The sequence below is a fragment of the Bufo gargarizans genome, chromosome 9 (genome assembly GCF_014858855.1).
Source record: "Bufo gargarizans isolate SCDJY-AF-19 chromosome 9, ASM1485885v1, whole genome shotgun sequence".
NCBI lineage: Eukaryota > Metazoa > Chordata > Amphibia > Anura > Bufonidae > Bufo > Bufo gargarizans.
In genome coordinates, this window is record NC_058088.1 from 144,686,007 (window position 1) to 144,702,159 (window position 16,153).

The window sequence follows — 16,153 nt, forward strand, 5'->3', positions numbered from 1 at the left end:
CCCGGGAGCCGCACGGACTGTTAGTATACCGCTCCCCCACTCCCCACTACTACTATGGCAACCAGGACTTTAATAGCGTCCTGGCTGCCATAGTAACACTGAACGCATTTTGAAGACGGATCCGTCTTCAAATGCTTTCAGTTCACTTGCGTTTTTTCCGGATCCAGCGTGTAATTCCGGCAAGTGGAGTACACGCCGGATCCGGACAACGCAAGTGTGAAAGAGGCCTTAAGCAGAGTTCACATCAGCACCATTTGCTTCGGTTCTTCTGCTCCATTATAGGTGCAGAAGAACAAAAATAATGGAAAAGGAGGATTCAGGACATAATTGAAAGAAATGGAGCCTAGCAGACTATAATGGGACACAAAAAGACAAATTCTGTTAGTGGCCCCAAGCAGAGCCTCTGAAACAATGTCTGAACGTATCAGAAAATAAAAACATACTAAAAGGTTCATGTAAACAAACGGCCAAGTTCTGTCAGTGGAAAACTAACTTATTCCTTCAATTTGAGTCAGTGTATTCTGCAAATCTGGTAAATTCTTGCATTTTTTTTATCAAACGGATGTCAGTTTTTATGTGTTCAATAGGTCAGTGTTTTTCACACTGGAACCTGTCACCTCAAAAACACATATAAAACAGACATTACCTTACAGTAGCCCCCAGTGTGATCACAATGTTTTTCATTCTTCCATCGGTTGCTCCATACTGTAAAAAAAAAATATTTTTAATCACCCTTCTTGCCATCTTGAGAGTCAGCTTGAAGTCAAGGAGGCAACAGCCTCCTTCCTTCAAGTAAAAATAAGCCCGCCCCTAAAAACGTCCTTCACTTTACATGACATCCTGCCTAGAGGCTGGGATCGCGCAAGTCTCGCGCATGCCAGATGAGCTCCATGTTAATGTGCAATCCAGTCTCCGGCTGCCACAGTCAACCGGCAGCTTTGTTCTCAATGCGCATGTGTCAGCCATTTCAAGTGTGCGCGCTGGCTTCAGGTGCAAGAGAAAGCAAGCCAGTGGTCACGCTTCGCCCCGACCTCACCAGCATCATGTATTACACTATTTAGACACATTATCCAGGGGCACAAATATTACCTCAAAAGAAACGCCAAGCGCACGCACACACTTGAAATGGCCAGCGCATGTGCAGTGAGAACAAAGCTGCCGGCTGACTGCGGGAGCCGGGATCGCGCAGTAACATGGAGCGCACAAGGCATGCGCGAGACTTGCGCAGGATGTCAAAGTGAAGACGAAGGGTAAGGGGTGGGCTTATTTTTACTTGAAGCAAGGAGGCTATTGCCTCCTTGACTTCAAGCTGACTCTGAAGATAGCGAGAAGGGTGATTAAAAATGTGTTTTTTTTACAGTATGGAGAAACCGATGGAAGAATGAAAAACATCATTGTGAACACACTGGGGGCTACTGTAAGGTAATGATGTCTGTTTTATGTGTGTTTTGGAGGTGACATCTTCCCTTTAAATGACAAATCCTCCATGAAAGATGGTAAAGAACATACTGCATTTTTTATTTTTTTTTACTTAACTTACTTAACTGGATGACTGTAGATATGGTTCTTAATATGCTAAACAAATTAAAAGTGAAGATTGAATTGGATTGAAAATTGTCTTCACGATCGTATCCAAAGAGAGGTGGTCAACGTTTCCTACTCTGAATAGCCACCGGTTATAAGTGGTGTATGCCAAGGTTCTGTGCTGGGTCAGCTATATAAAACTTATTCATTATTGACAGATGATGGGATGGATAGTTCCGTTTCTATTTTTGCAGATGACACCAAACTTTGTAGTACAGTACAGTCTATGGAAGATGTTAATAAATTACAAGCTGACTTGAACAAACTAACAGTTTGGGCCTTCACTTGGCAAATTAGGTTCAATATAGATAAAGTTATGCACTTGGGGGCCAATAGTCTGCACACAGCATATGTCCTGGGGGGGGGTAAAACTGGGAGAGTCACTGGTTGAAAAGGATCTGGTGTATTAGTAGATCATAAACTAAATAGCACGCAATACCAGTCAGCTGCCTCAAAGGTCAACCAAATTTTGTCTTTTATTTAAAAAGGCATGGACTCGCGAGACAAGGATGTAATAATGCCACTATACAAAGCATTGGTGCGGCCTTACCTGGAATACGCGGTTCAGTTCTGGACACTAGTCTATAAAAAGGATCCCCAGGAGTTAGAAAAAGAACAGAAGAGACTGACTAAACTCATAAAGGGCCTGGAAGATCTTGGCTATGAGCACATAGATGCACATGATCACTAGTCACATGGGCTATTGTGTACAGTTTTGGGCTCTTGTGAGGACAGCAACTAAAGTAACAACTGGAATTGGTGAACTACAGTACCGAGAAAGATTAAAATTAGGGTTATTCAGTTAAAAAAAAAAAAGACGATTGAGGGGCGATCTAATAAGCATGTATAAATACATCCAGGGCAGTACAGAGATCTCTCCCATCATCTATTTATACCCAGGACTGTGACGAGGGGACATCCTCTACTTCTAGAGGAAAGGGTGTCTACACAAACATAGAAAAGGATTCTTTACGGTAAGAGCAGTGAGACTATGGAACTCTCTGCCTGAGGAGGTGGTGATGGTGAGTATAATAAAGGAATTCAAGAGGGGCCTGGATGTATTTCTGGGGAGTCTATTATTATTATTACAGGTTATTAGATTTCTAGAAAGGGTCTTCATCCAGGGAGTTATTCCGATTGCCTGATTGGAGTCGGGAAGGAATTTTCTCCCATTAAGTTAGGAAAATTGGCTTCTACCTCATGTTTATTTTTTTGTCTCCCTCTGGATCATCTCGCATGATAATAGGCTGAACTGGATGGACGGATGTATTTTTTCCACCTAACAAACTATGTTACTATAGATACTGAAAGGAAATAAAAACAACAATCACCAAAATATGTTAAACATAAAAATATGATTTAAAATCTGCCACTTTGCACAAGTGCTGTTCCTCCAGCAGCCTAACCACTTTCCCAAAAAGAGGGCATAGTGAAGGCTGGGTGTGGTCAGGGCTGGAGACCCAGCCACATTTATATTTTACTACAGATTGATGCAATAGAAGGACACTGGCGTAGATTTCAGTTCAGGCACAAGGACGACAAGATGCAGCACCTAATTTGTGAAGAGGTGTACGCCTCGTCATAAATTAGGCACAGCTTTCAGCAGAATGCCTGGTTATCATAGTCTGGCGTACACTGGGCAATAGCTGTCTAGGGGAACTTGTTTTTTGCATAATAAATCTGGTACCATAGCTGATGGTACCATTTTGGAGTACACATTTTTTTTTTATAACTTGTCATTTGTGTGTGCAGGGCAGAGGGGGAAAAAAAAGCAATTCAGCTTTTATTGTGTTTAACCCGTAGAGGACCCGCACTGTACATGTACGGCGCAGATGTCCGTGACTTAAAGGGAACCTGTCACTGGGATTTTGTGTATAGAGCTGAGGACATGGGTTGCTAGATGGCCGCTAGCACATCTGCAATACCCAGTCCCCATAGCTCTGTGTGCTTTTATTGTGTAAAAAAAACGATTTGATACATATGCAAATTAACCTGAGAGGAGTCCTGTACATGAGATGAGTCAGGGACAGGACTCATCTCTGGTTAATTTGCATATGTATCAAATCGTTTTTTTGACACAATAAAAGCACACAGAGCTATGGGGAGTGGGTATTGCGGATATGCTAGCGGCCATCTAGCAACCCATGTCCTCAGCTCTATACATAAAATCCCGGTGACAGGTTCCCTTTAAGAACCAGCGCAGTACATGTAAGATGCTGTGATCAGGCGGGTGCAGGAGATGCGCCCAGCCGATCCGCGGCAGGGGTCCGACAGTCACTGATGGCTGGACCCCTGCTGCATGCGCAGGCATCGGTGAAATCACCAATGCTAGCACATTAACCCTTGATGTGCCGTGGTCAGTGCTGACCGCGGCACATGCGATGTCTTCACGGGAATCGGAGCTGCAATCGGGTCCCTGTGCTGCTGTGACGGGGACCTGATGGCATGGAAGGCAGCATGGCTGCCTTCCAGGGAAGAGCCTGTGAGATCCAGCACCCTGAATCTCACAGACAGGAAGCTGTTTGTGTAATACACAATGTATTACACTTACAGCCAATAGTCCGTCCCAGAGTGGGACTAAAAATAACGTGAATTTTTTAAATAACACATGACCTAACCCCTCAGATGAACACCGTCAAAATAATAAAATAAAAACTGTGCTAAACAAACAATTTTTTGGTCACCATACATCACTAAAAGTGCAACACCAAGTGATCAAAAAAAGGAGTATACCCCCCAAAATAGTACCAATCTAACCGTAACCTCATCCCGCAAAAAATGAGCCTCTAAGACAATCACCCAAAAAATAAAAATAAAACTATGGCTCAGAATATGGAGACGCTAAAACATTTTTTTTTGTTTAAAAAATGCTGTTATTGTGTAAAACTTAAGTAAATAAGTATACGTAGGGCGTGGCCGGAAGCCGATATGAGAGGACGCATGTAGGAGAGCTCCGAGCCTATATCCCTAACTTCTACGTTATCCTGACACTTACCGCCGCAAAAATTACCTCCAGAACCGGCAGGAGATCGGGGAAGTCCTGCAGTATAAGCATGTCACGTAACAAAGCGCAGTCCGCTACGGAAAGGCTCCGGGAGTTTGCCCGCGTGGACGACCAAGATGGCGCGGGCTCACGTGCCTCACCACCAGCAGAGATAGCGGAGGATCCTGCGCATGTGGGAGCGGAGCAAGCGGCCGCCGAACCATCCTTAAAGCAAGTTACCGAACAGCTACTGCACGCAATATCTACCTGTCGCACATCGATGGTGGGGAAGCTGGAAGAAGTGAAGGTAGACATAGGCCTACTTCGCCACGATATGCAGGCTATTCGGGAACGGGTGAAAGAAACCGAGACCAGGATCTCTGATGTGGAGGACCGCTTGCAGCCGTTGCCTACGAAAGTACAGGAGCTGGAGCAAAAGATCAGCTTCTGGCAACAAAAGTGTGACGACTATGAAAACCGCACGCGCCGTAATAACTTGCGGATAATTGGAATGCCTGAAAAAGCTGAGGGCAATAATCCGTGCGAGTTCGTCACCACATGGCTGCGCAGCTCCTTTACAGAGGCGTCCTTCTCAGCAGCGTTTATAATAGAACGCGCACACCGAGTACCCGCCAAGCCCTTTCCACCAGGGAATCCACCGAGACCGCTACTAGCAAGACTCCTGAACTCGATGGATAGAGATCATGTGCTACAAATGGCGCGCACCAGGCGGGAGCTCAAATATGAGAACAGCACCATCATGATTTTTCCGGACTTCTCGTCTGAACTACAGAAGAGGAGAGCGACATTTAGCACAGTGAAAAGGAGGCTGAGAGAGAAGAATCTGCCCTACTCCATGGTGTACCCGGCCCGTTTGAGAGTAGTGGATGGAGAAGTGAGCTGTTTTTTCAATAACCCTGAAGAGGCCACTGCTTGGCTGGATGGTAGGGGGAGAAATGCAGGGGCCCCAAAATGAAGATGCGAATATTTCAGTTTTGCTGACGGCATAGCAAGGAGAGTCGGGGACTTGAGTACCTTGTCTGTGGTAAAGTTCTATATGAATATTTAGTTGGCCTGTGGGAAATTAAGATATATCTGGACCCTGTCATAATGTTTAAGCTCTGTTACTATTCATGTTCATGTTATATCTGTGCGGGATCAGTGCAGAGGTGACAGGAAGGGAGTGTACTGAATAGTACTGTTAATTTAGAGGTTATATTGAAACACAGAACAGGCTGAGAAACACCGGGGAAGGGTTGGAATCCCCTGTTGCTTCAACGTCCCAAGTCCTGAGTCGGCTCTCTGTTAGAAGTTAGGGAGTGAGCTCATGTTTTGGTTATAGTTTTCTTTTTATTCCTCGTATCAGTTATAAGATCTTTAGTGCGATTGGTGATTTACCAAATGCACACCCCGTTTATGTGTAGTGCCACCTAACAAAAGTGGCATATACACCGAGAGTGCAAGGTACGATTCGCAGTTACATCATGCGAGCACTCGCAGATTATGGCAGGAACAGCCAGACGGTTCAAGTTATGTATGTTATATGCTGTATCAATCATGAGGTAACAAGGAGAGGAAGACGGGAGTTGCATGAGGTCCTTGCGAACAAACCACTATGTCAGAATTACGTATAATGTCTTGGAATGTAAGGGGACTGGGAACGACAAGGAAACGTACCATGGTATTCTCGGCTGTCAGGAGATTCAATCCCCATATTTTATGCTTGCAGGAGACTCACTTGACAGCCGGGAATGCGGGGAGGTTGCAGAAGCCGTGGGTACAGTGGGCACAACATTCATGCCACACAAATCTGTCCAGAGGAGTATCAATACGGGTGCATAAATCCCTTAGGTGGGAAATGGAACGGTATCAGATAGACTCAGCAGGGAGATATGTGTTTGTGGCGGCATATATAAATTGCACGTTGTATGTAATACTAGGTATATACATTCCACCGCCTTTCTCCATGCAAGTGGTACAACAAGCTGTGAGCTTCGCAGCCTCTTACCCAACAGCCCGTATAATAAGTCTCGGAGACTTTAACATGACTTTAGATAGGGAACTGGATAGGTATCACCAGGCGGGGTCAGTGGATAATCAGCTTCATAATAAGACGCCACTTGCAGAGCTGGTAGAGGAGGTGGGTTGGTCTGATATGTGGCGCCTTAAACATCCGGATGTTAGGCAGTATTCCTGTCATTCAGCTAGTCACAACGCGCTGTCACGAATAGATTTCGCCCTGGGTAACATTCATATGTGCTCTTTGGCATATAATGTGGAGTACGGGTCTAGAGGTGTATCAGATCACGCACCAGTGCAACTGCAGCTGATTTTAGATGGGGGGGTGATCAGACTCTCAACACGGATTAACCCCTTCTGGTTGACCCTTTTTGGACCGTCTGATCGCATTCCTGATCAGTTGACGTTTTTTTTGGAAGGCCATGAGGAAGAAACAAATAATACGTTGCTGTGGGAAACTATGAAGGCATACCTTAGAGGATGCCTGCGTTCCTCTATATCATATATTAAAAAAACGGCAGCTAGACAGGAGGAAGGAATGGCAGCAGAGTGCTCAAGGTTGGAAACAGCATATATAGCTGATCCCAGTGATGCAAATCGAGAGGCTTGGCTGACGACAGGAAGGCAGTATTTAACCTTACTTAAGGAGAAAGCTCAAAGGAAAATGTTCTTCACCAAACAAACATACTTTGAGATGGGGAACCAGTCTAGTAAGCTTTTGGCCCACATAGTTAGGCAAAATCAAACCTCCCCTGCGGTGCTGAGGATAAAAGCAATAGATGGACGGATACTCTCTGAACCGGAATTTATAGCAAACAGATTTCAGGAGTACTATAAAGATCTGTATGAAACTAGGGTGAACTATGAGATTGAAGATGTCATGCGTTCGAGGATCTGGAATTCCCTACTTTGTCGCAGGAGGCAATGGAGAGCCTGGAGGTTCCTATAACCACCCTGGAGATGCAGGAAGCCATAGCACAGCTGGCCAGGGGGAAAGCATCAGGTCCTGATGGACTTCCTCTAGAAGTTTATATTAAGTACGCTTCCCATATCAACCCGTTGTTGTTGCGTATGTATAATGAGGCATTTAGGGATGGTTGTTTTCCACCGTCTATGTATGACGCAACTATTGTAGTACTTTTGAAACCGGGGAAGGATGCGGATGAATGTGGATCATATCGTCCGATATCTCTATTGAATATAGATTATAAGATTATAGCAAAGATCTTAGCCATACGACTTGGGAAAGTGGCCTGCACCTTGGTGCATTCAGATCAATCCGGATTCTTACCAGGCAGATCCACCACTGATAATATTAGGAGGGTACAAGTGGTGACCCAGATTGGGCTCCAGAGACAGGAGGAGTGGGCCTTGGCGTCTTTAGACACAGCAAAGGCATTCGACTCTGATGAATGGCCCTATCTATTCCAGATTCTCAAAAAATTTGGATTTGGCCCTAGATATCGGAAGTGGCTGGAATTGCTATATAAAGACCCAAGGGCGGACATATTGGTGAATGGGATGCTCTCAGAGAGGTTTAGTCTAGGGCGAGGTACAAGGCAGGGATGTCCTCTGTCACCTTTATTGTTCGCTTTAGCCATAGAACCATTAGCTATACGAATTAGGGCAGACTCACAGTTTCAGGGCACCCGTATAGGGGAACAAGAAGATAGAGTGGGCCTCTACGCTGATGACATGGTACTCTTCATGTCACAGACTGAGTCCACACTCCCTAGGGCAATTGCTATTATAGAACAATTCAGCCAGTTTTCAGGATTGAGAATAAACTGGTCCAAATCGACTCTGTGTCCACTGTACCAAATGGATGGTGGCGTTGCCCGAGGGGAATTACCCATTGTTAGTAGCTATAAATACCTAGGTATATATATAACGAAGGATGTCATATCCTATCATGATCTAAATATTCAGCCGCTTATAACATATTGCAAAGAAAAATGCAGGGTATGGCAAGGCTTGCCTTTATCAGTTTCAGGGAGAATAAATCTGATAAAGCTGATCATTCTGCCAAAGTGTCTGTACATTCTGCAGCATGCTCCATATTTAGTCCCGAAGGCTGTTTTCCTAAAAATTAACTCTTTACTTTCACCCTTTATATGGGGAGCTAATAGACCCAAGCTGTCAATGGGGAATCTAACCCGCTTTAAAAAAGAAGGAGGTATGTCTCTACCAGATATTTACTTGTACTACCTTGCAGGGCAACTGAGGAATATTAAGTCATGGCTGAATCCGGAAGGTCCTCTCTGTAGACAGGAGAAACAATTGGCCGAGTTTCTGGGCCTCGCTAACCTATGGCCGGTTCTGGAACAACCGAAATTGTTTCCTCGCAAATTATTACCGATTCACAGGGTGGCAGTCCAGGTGTGGACAGCCTGCAGGCGTTTGCACAATGTGGAAACGGAACTGTTGGAGACCCCAGTTTGGGATAACCCTATGTTCCCTGATTTGTTGACACTACAAGGCAAAACATTCTGGAAGGAACATGGGGTTATCACAATGGGAGACTTGTATACTGATAATGCTTTCAATGATTTTGAATCTATGAGCCGTAAATATGAGTTACCGAGACAGGCATTTTTTAGATTCCTGCAGTTGAGACATGCCCTACAGACACATTATCGGAACAGCCCAGTCCTCTTCTCCTCTTTTCCAATGATAGGTATTATACGTTCGCAAGGGCCACGCGGCTTCATCTCAGCATTATACACTCACCTCTTAGATGTCAAGTTGAAAGGAACCCCTATGTTAGCTTTAGATAAATGGAAAGCTATGATTCCTGACTTGTCCAAAGAAGAAATAGAGGATGTGCTGGAATCCCCCACATTAGTGTCGCCGGCCATAAATAACAAATTTATTCAAGTGTGTATAATACACCAAAGTTACTTGACTCCGTCCAGACTATTCAGAATAGGCAGACGTACATACTCTGAATGCCATAGGTGCACGTCAGAGGGCGCTGATTTTTGGCACCTCATCTGGGCGTGCCCAGTTTTACAAACATTTTGGGGTGAAGTTACAAACTTGCTCTCAGATCTTATAGGGATCGCACTCTCACTAGACCCGAAAATTTGCATATTTGGAATACTAGATGAAAATGTACATTCGCACCACACTAGGATTTTTTTGAGAGACATTATTTTTAGCACGTAAGGCAATAGCCATGAGATGGATGGGGGATAGGGCACCCACTCTTGCACAGTGGAAACAACTGGTTAACACTGTCATACCATATGAAAACATAGTGTATAAGAATAGGGGCTGCTCGCCCAAATTTCAAAAAGTGTGGGGAGTGTGGTGTGCGTCCTCTAGGACAGCTTATTCTGCTAGAAGACTAACTGAAGCACTAAATGCGGAACAAGTTGGATAAGTGTGAAATACCTTGACATATGGAAATAGTTGGTGCAGGTGAAAGTACTGGAAACTATGAGGGGAGGTGTATTAGAAGATTTACATGACCGAGCAAATATCTCTTGTCTAGGAAAGAACAAGCAAAGGATTGTATACAGCATAGGAGTTTATTGTGTTATTGTCTTTATTCTTTTATTGTGCAAAGTCGTGTCACTTTTGTGTCATTATCAACATTACTGATGTACATTGTGTCATGATATCTGTACAAAGATTGACATCATAATTGACTTTGTGTGTTCAATAAAAAGAATTAAAAAAAATAATAAGTATACGTATTGGGCATTGACTCGTCCGTAACAACCTGCTCTATGAAAATACCACTAACCAAGACCTCATGTGACCACCGTAAAGTTTTAAGTTAATAAAAATGGTGTCAAAAAAGCAACTTTGTCAACTTGCATCACAAAAAGTGTAATACCAAGCGATCAAAAAGTGATATGCACCCCAAAATAGTGCCAAACAGTCATCTCATCCCGCAAAAATCATACCCTACTTAAGACAATCACCCAAAAACTGAAAAAACTATGGCTCTCAGACTATGGAGACGCTAAAACATGATTTTTTTTGTTTCAGAAATTCAATAATTGTGTAAAACTTACATAAATGAAAGAAAGTTGACATATTAGGTATCGCCACGTCAGTAATAACCTGCTCTATAAAAATATCACATGACCTAAACCCTCAGGTGACTACCGTAATTTTAAAAAAATAAAAACTAATAGCAAGCGATCAAAAAGTCATATGCACTCTATAATAGTACCAATCAAAAGTCATCTCATCCCGAAAAAATGAGTCCCTACACAAGACAGTCGCCCAAAAAATAAATAAAACTACAGCTTTGCTTTGTTATGTAAAACTGAAACAACCAACCAGAAAAGTAGTCATATTTGGTATTGTCACGTCCGTGACAACCTGTTCTATAAAAATACCACATGATCTAACCTGTCAGATGAATGTTGCAATTAAAAAAAAAAAAAAAAAAGTGCCAAAAAAGTATATATAGAGCAACCAAAAATCATATGTAGCATAATATAGTACCAACAAAACTGCCACCTTATCCCGTAGTTTCCAAAATGGGGTCACTTTTTTGGAGATTCTACTCTAGGGGTGCGTCAAAACACCTGTCCAGCAAAATCTGCCTTCCAAAAACCATATGGCGTTAACCCTTGCTTTGTTAGTGGAAAAAAAAAAAAAAAAAAAAAAATGGATCAAAATGGAAAATCTGCCAAAAAAGTTAAATTCAGAAATTTCATCTCTATTTTCCATTAACTCTTGTGGAACACCTGAAGGGCTAACAGTTTGTAAAATCAGTTTTGTATACCTTGAAGGGTGTCGTTTCTAAAATGGGGTCACATTTTGGGAGTTTCCACTATAGGGGTGCATCAGGGGGTCTTCAAATGCGACATGGCTGCTTTAAACTATCCCAGTGAAATCTGCTTTCCAAAAACCATATGGCGTTCCATTCCTTCTGTGCAATACCTTGTGCCCGTACAGCAGTTTACGACCACATATGGGGTGTTTCTGTAAATTACAGAATCAGGGCCATGAATATTGAGTTTTTTTTGACTGTTAACCCTTGCTTTGTAACTGGAAAAAGTGGATTCAAATGGAAAATCTGCCAAAAAAAGTGAAATTTTTAAATTTTCTCTCTATTTTCCATGAATTCTTGTGGAACACCTAAAGGGTTAACAAAGTTTGTAAAATCAGTTTTGAATACCTTGAGGGGTGTCGTTGCTAAAATGTGGTCATTTTTGGGCGGTTTCTATTATGTAAGCCTCACAAAGCGACTTTAGACCTGAACTGGTCCTTAAAAAGTGGGTTTGGGAAATTTTCTCAAAAATTTCAAGATTTGCTTCTAAACTTCTAAGCCTTCTAACGTCCCCAAATAAATAAAATGGCATTCACAAAATTATCCAAACATGAAGTAGACATATGGGGACTGTAAAGTAACTATTTGTGGAGGTATTACTCTCCATTATAAAAGTAGAGAAATGGAAATTTGCGCATTTTTCAAAATTTTTGGTACATTTGGCTTTTATTTTTTTATAAATGACTCAATTTTACCACTGTCATGAAGTACAACATGTGATGAGAGAACTATCTCAGAATGGCCGGGATAAGTAAAAGCATTTTAAAATTATAGCCACATAAAGTGACATGTCAGATTTGCAAAAAATGGCCTGGTCCTTAAGGTGAAAAATGGCAGGGCCCTGAAGGGGTTAACAGAAGAATAAATAAATAAGATGTTTTTAGATGTGTGAAAGATGCTTCCCTGAAGCCAAATCTTGGTTGGCTTAGGCTACTTTCACACTAGCGTTCGATCGGATCCGTTCTGAACAGATCCGATCATAATAATGCAGACGGAGGCTCCGTTCAGAACGGATCCGTCTGCATTATATTGGCATATAAAAGCTAAGTGTGAAAATAGCCTCGGACGGATCCGTCCAGACTTTCAATGTAAAGTCAATGGGGGACGGATCCGCTTGAAGATTGAGCCATATTGTGGCATCTTCAAACGGATCCGTCCCCATTGACTTACATTGTAAGTCTGGACGGATCCGCACGCCTCCGCACGGCCAGGCGGACACCCGAACGCTGCAAGCAGCGTTCAGCTGTCCGCCTGTCCGTGCGGAGGCGAGCGGAGCGGAGGCTGAACGCCGCCAGACTGATGCAGTCTGAGCGGATCCGCATCCATTCAGACTGCATCAGGGCTGGACGGAAGCGTTCGGGTCCGCTCGTGAGCCCCTTCAAACGGAGCTCACGAGCGGACAGCCGAACGCTAGTGTGAAAGTAGCCTTAGTTTAGACAACTTTTCTGGTCCAAAATTAGGGGTGTAATAAGGCACAAAAGAAAGTTTCTAAAAACAACGTAATCAGTCTGGACATGGTAGTCTTTGTCTGGCCCCTGGGTGGCATGGTAATAAAACTGGCAAATAGCAACTGTATCGAATAGAGCAGATAGGCTGGCAAGAGGGGGGTGCTGAGGTTGCTACTAACGGCAAAATTCAACCTTTTCACACAAATTAAACATCAAAGGGTTGGTCAATTTTTTAAAATATTGATGAAGAGGTAAGTTCTACACTTGACAGCGGCGAATCAATGGATGTCGTGTATCTGGACTTCTCCAAAGTATTTGACACTGTACTGCATAAAAGGTTAGTATATAAAATGAGAATGCTCGGACTGGGAGAAAACTTCTGTAAGTGGGTAAGTAACTGGCTCAATGATAGAAAACAAAGGGTGGTTATTAATGGTACACACTCAGATTGGGTCACTGTCACTAGTGGGGTACCTCAGGGGTCAGTATTGGGCCCTATTCTCTTAAATATATTAATGATCTTGTAGAAGGCTTGCAAAGTAAAATATAATTTTGTGCAGATGACCCTAAACTGTGTAAAGCAACTAACACGGAAGAGGACAGTATACTACTACAGATAGATCTGGATAGATTGGAGGCTTGGGCAGATAAGTGGCAGATGAGGTTTAATACTGACAAATGTAATGTTATGCACATGGGAAGGAATAATGCAAGTCACCCGTACATACTAAAAGGTAAAACACTGGGTAACACTGACATGGAAAAGGACTTAGGAATTTTAGTGAACAACAAAACTAAGCTGGGTTGCATCGAAAGGGGCATAGATGCCCGTTCTGGGAACATAATCCTACCACTTTACAAATCATTAGTCAGACCACACATGGACTACTGTGTAGACTTCTGGGCTTCTGTGAACAAGACAGACGTAGCAGAGCTGGAAAGGGTTCGGAGGAGGGCAACTAAAGTAATAACTGGAATGGGGGGGGGGGGGGGGGGACTACAGAACCCTGAAAGATTATCAAAATTAGGGTTATAAACTTTACAAAAAAGACTAATAACTATGTATAAATATATCAGGGGTCAGTACAGAGATCTCTCCCATAATCTCTTTATCCCCAGGACTGTGACTTTAACGAGGGGACACTCTCTGCGCCGGGAGGAAAGGAGGTTTGCACACAGAGGATATTTTATGGTAAGAGCAGTGAGACTATAGAACTCTCTGCCTGAGGAGGTGGTGATGGTGAGTACAATAAAAGAGTTCAAGAGGGGCCTGGATGTATTTCTGGAGCGTAATAATATTACAGGCTATAGATACTAGAGAGGGGTCGTTGATCCAGGGAGTTATTCTGATTGCCTGATTGGAGTCGGGAAATAATTTTTTTGGCTTCTATCTCACATTTTTTTTTGCCTTCCTCTGGATCAACTTGCAGGATAACAGGCCGAACTGGATGGGCAGATTTATTTTTTCGGCCTTACAAATTATGTTACTATGATGACCGATCCACAGGCTAAGGCATCAACATCAGATTGCCTGGTGGAAGGGTGGGGGGGAGACTGCAGGCACCCTTGACAATCAGCTGTTTGAAGAGAAAACAGCTCTTCTACTTTTAGCAAGGGGTTGTCCCCACAAACATTTATCCCCTATCCACAGTCATTATGGAGCAGAAGATCAGTGGTGGTTCTGGGAGTCATACCCCCGCTGATCTGATACTGCTACCCTATCCTAAAGATGGGCCATCAATATAAAAATCCTGGCCACCACCTTTAATGGGTTAACAAGGAAAAAAAAAATACTAAAAAAAATGTCAGCGGGCCAATAATGGGTTAAAAAATACTTTATTGAAAGAAACCTATAAAAAGTCATATTAAAAACATTTCAACACAACAGTGATCTAACAGCAAAAAGGACACCCGGTGGAAAGATAAATTTGCAGCACTCAAATATACAACCCACCAAATGTTTCATGAACTCGTTAAACATCTGCCCTTATAATGAGTACTATATAAGGAAAAGGACAACAGACCGCAGTACAAAGAAATTACTCGCTAGGAATGATTACTATACTCACAACCAGACTTTTCAAAGCATAAGATAAATGGCATAATCAAGAGGTGCTGGTCTCCCACAGTGTCCCTCACTTACCAATAGGTTTTGCAAGAATGCCATGTCAGGAAGATTGATATATTACTCAGTATAAAGACATCATCTTTACGTATACATGAGACTTTTGTTTCAATTAAATATTTGAATTTTAGATGGTGACTATTTGGGGGCTTACACGGTTGTATTTGTTGGTGTTTCATGTATGTGATTAGCATTTTAAATACAGTATAAGTAAGAGACCGAAAGCTGAACCTTTTCATCGTCTTACCTCTTCTGATCCAATTTCACCTTCTCCATCTCTCTATGTAATGAGGTGATCTGACAACATAAAGCATCTAGATATTAGATGGCTACAAAGGCTATATACAGTCACAACAGTGGCTTAAAGGGGTTCTCTGGGACTGAAGAAAATGAAAATGCTTAAATATTACTTTATTATAAATATATTCACAAATAACTTTCCTAGGAGCAATCATTAGGAAAAAACAAAATGGCCGCTGTCCTATTAGTACACACAAAACCTGTACTAATCACACAGAAGTAGACACAGGGAGACAAACAGGATGGCACTGCTTCAGCTTCCCCTCAGACTCCGGGACAGCACCTTCCACTCACTCTCAGCGGTGGTGCTCAGTCTCAACACACACAGTAAGAAGATACGAGACTGCACTCACCAAGAAGGTCCAATCTTTACTTGTATTCAGGTAAAAGGCATGCGGAGCAGGCAATCAAAGCTTGGTGCTCCACACAGACACCATGAGGTGACGGCCGTTTCGTGTATGTTACGCTTCTTCTGGCCTCCTAGCGTGATGATGTCAAGTACTTCACTTTTATATAAAAGCACCACCTCTACAGACATGTGCAGAGACTGTTACATAAAATACATATACAATGTACAAGACATTAGTCTAAGATGCAGAAAATCAACAGGATTTAAAGAAAAACGCCTAAATCATTCCGGTCATTCAGACCCAAAGGACCCGGGGCCCTGGCTTTTATAATCCAACTGGCTTCCTTTCGTATTAGCCGAGTATGTCTGTCTCCCCCTGTAGGAAGGAAAGGGACAATTTCTGGAGTCGCCTCCACGTACTCCTTTCACATGCTTAATTAAGCGAGGGCATCCCCTGCCCGATGTCACTGATCCAAAATATTCCCTTATCCTTTCAAATAACGGTCTAATGGTTTTTCCTATATAGAAGCGACCACAGGGGCACATCAGG

At 42.9% G+C, this 16,153-nt stretch overlaps 1 protein-coding gene across 7 annotated transcripts in view; it reads right to left on the minus strand.

Moving 5' to 3' along the window:
* NUP62CL (nucleoporin 62 C-terminal like) overlaps positions 1-16,153 on the minus strand; it is a 93,242-nt gene that overhangs the window by 38,930 nt on the left and 38,159 nt on the right. For all 7 annotated transcript variants that reach the window (XM_044305467.1, XM_044305468.1, XM_044305465.1 and 4 more), the window contains one exon: positions 15,202-15,251. In XM_044305467.1, coding sequence (XP_044161402.1) covers positions 15,202-15,251 — 50 coding nt within the window. The remainder of the gene's footprint in view (positions 1-15,201; positions 15,252-16,153) is intronic.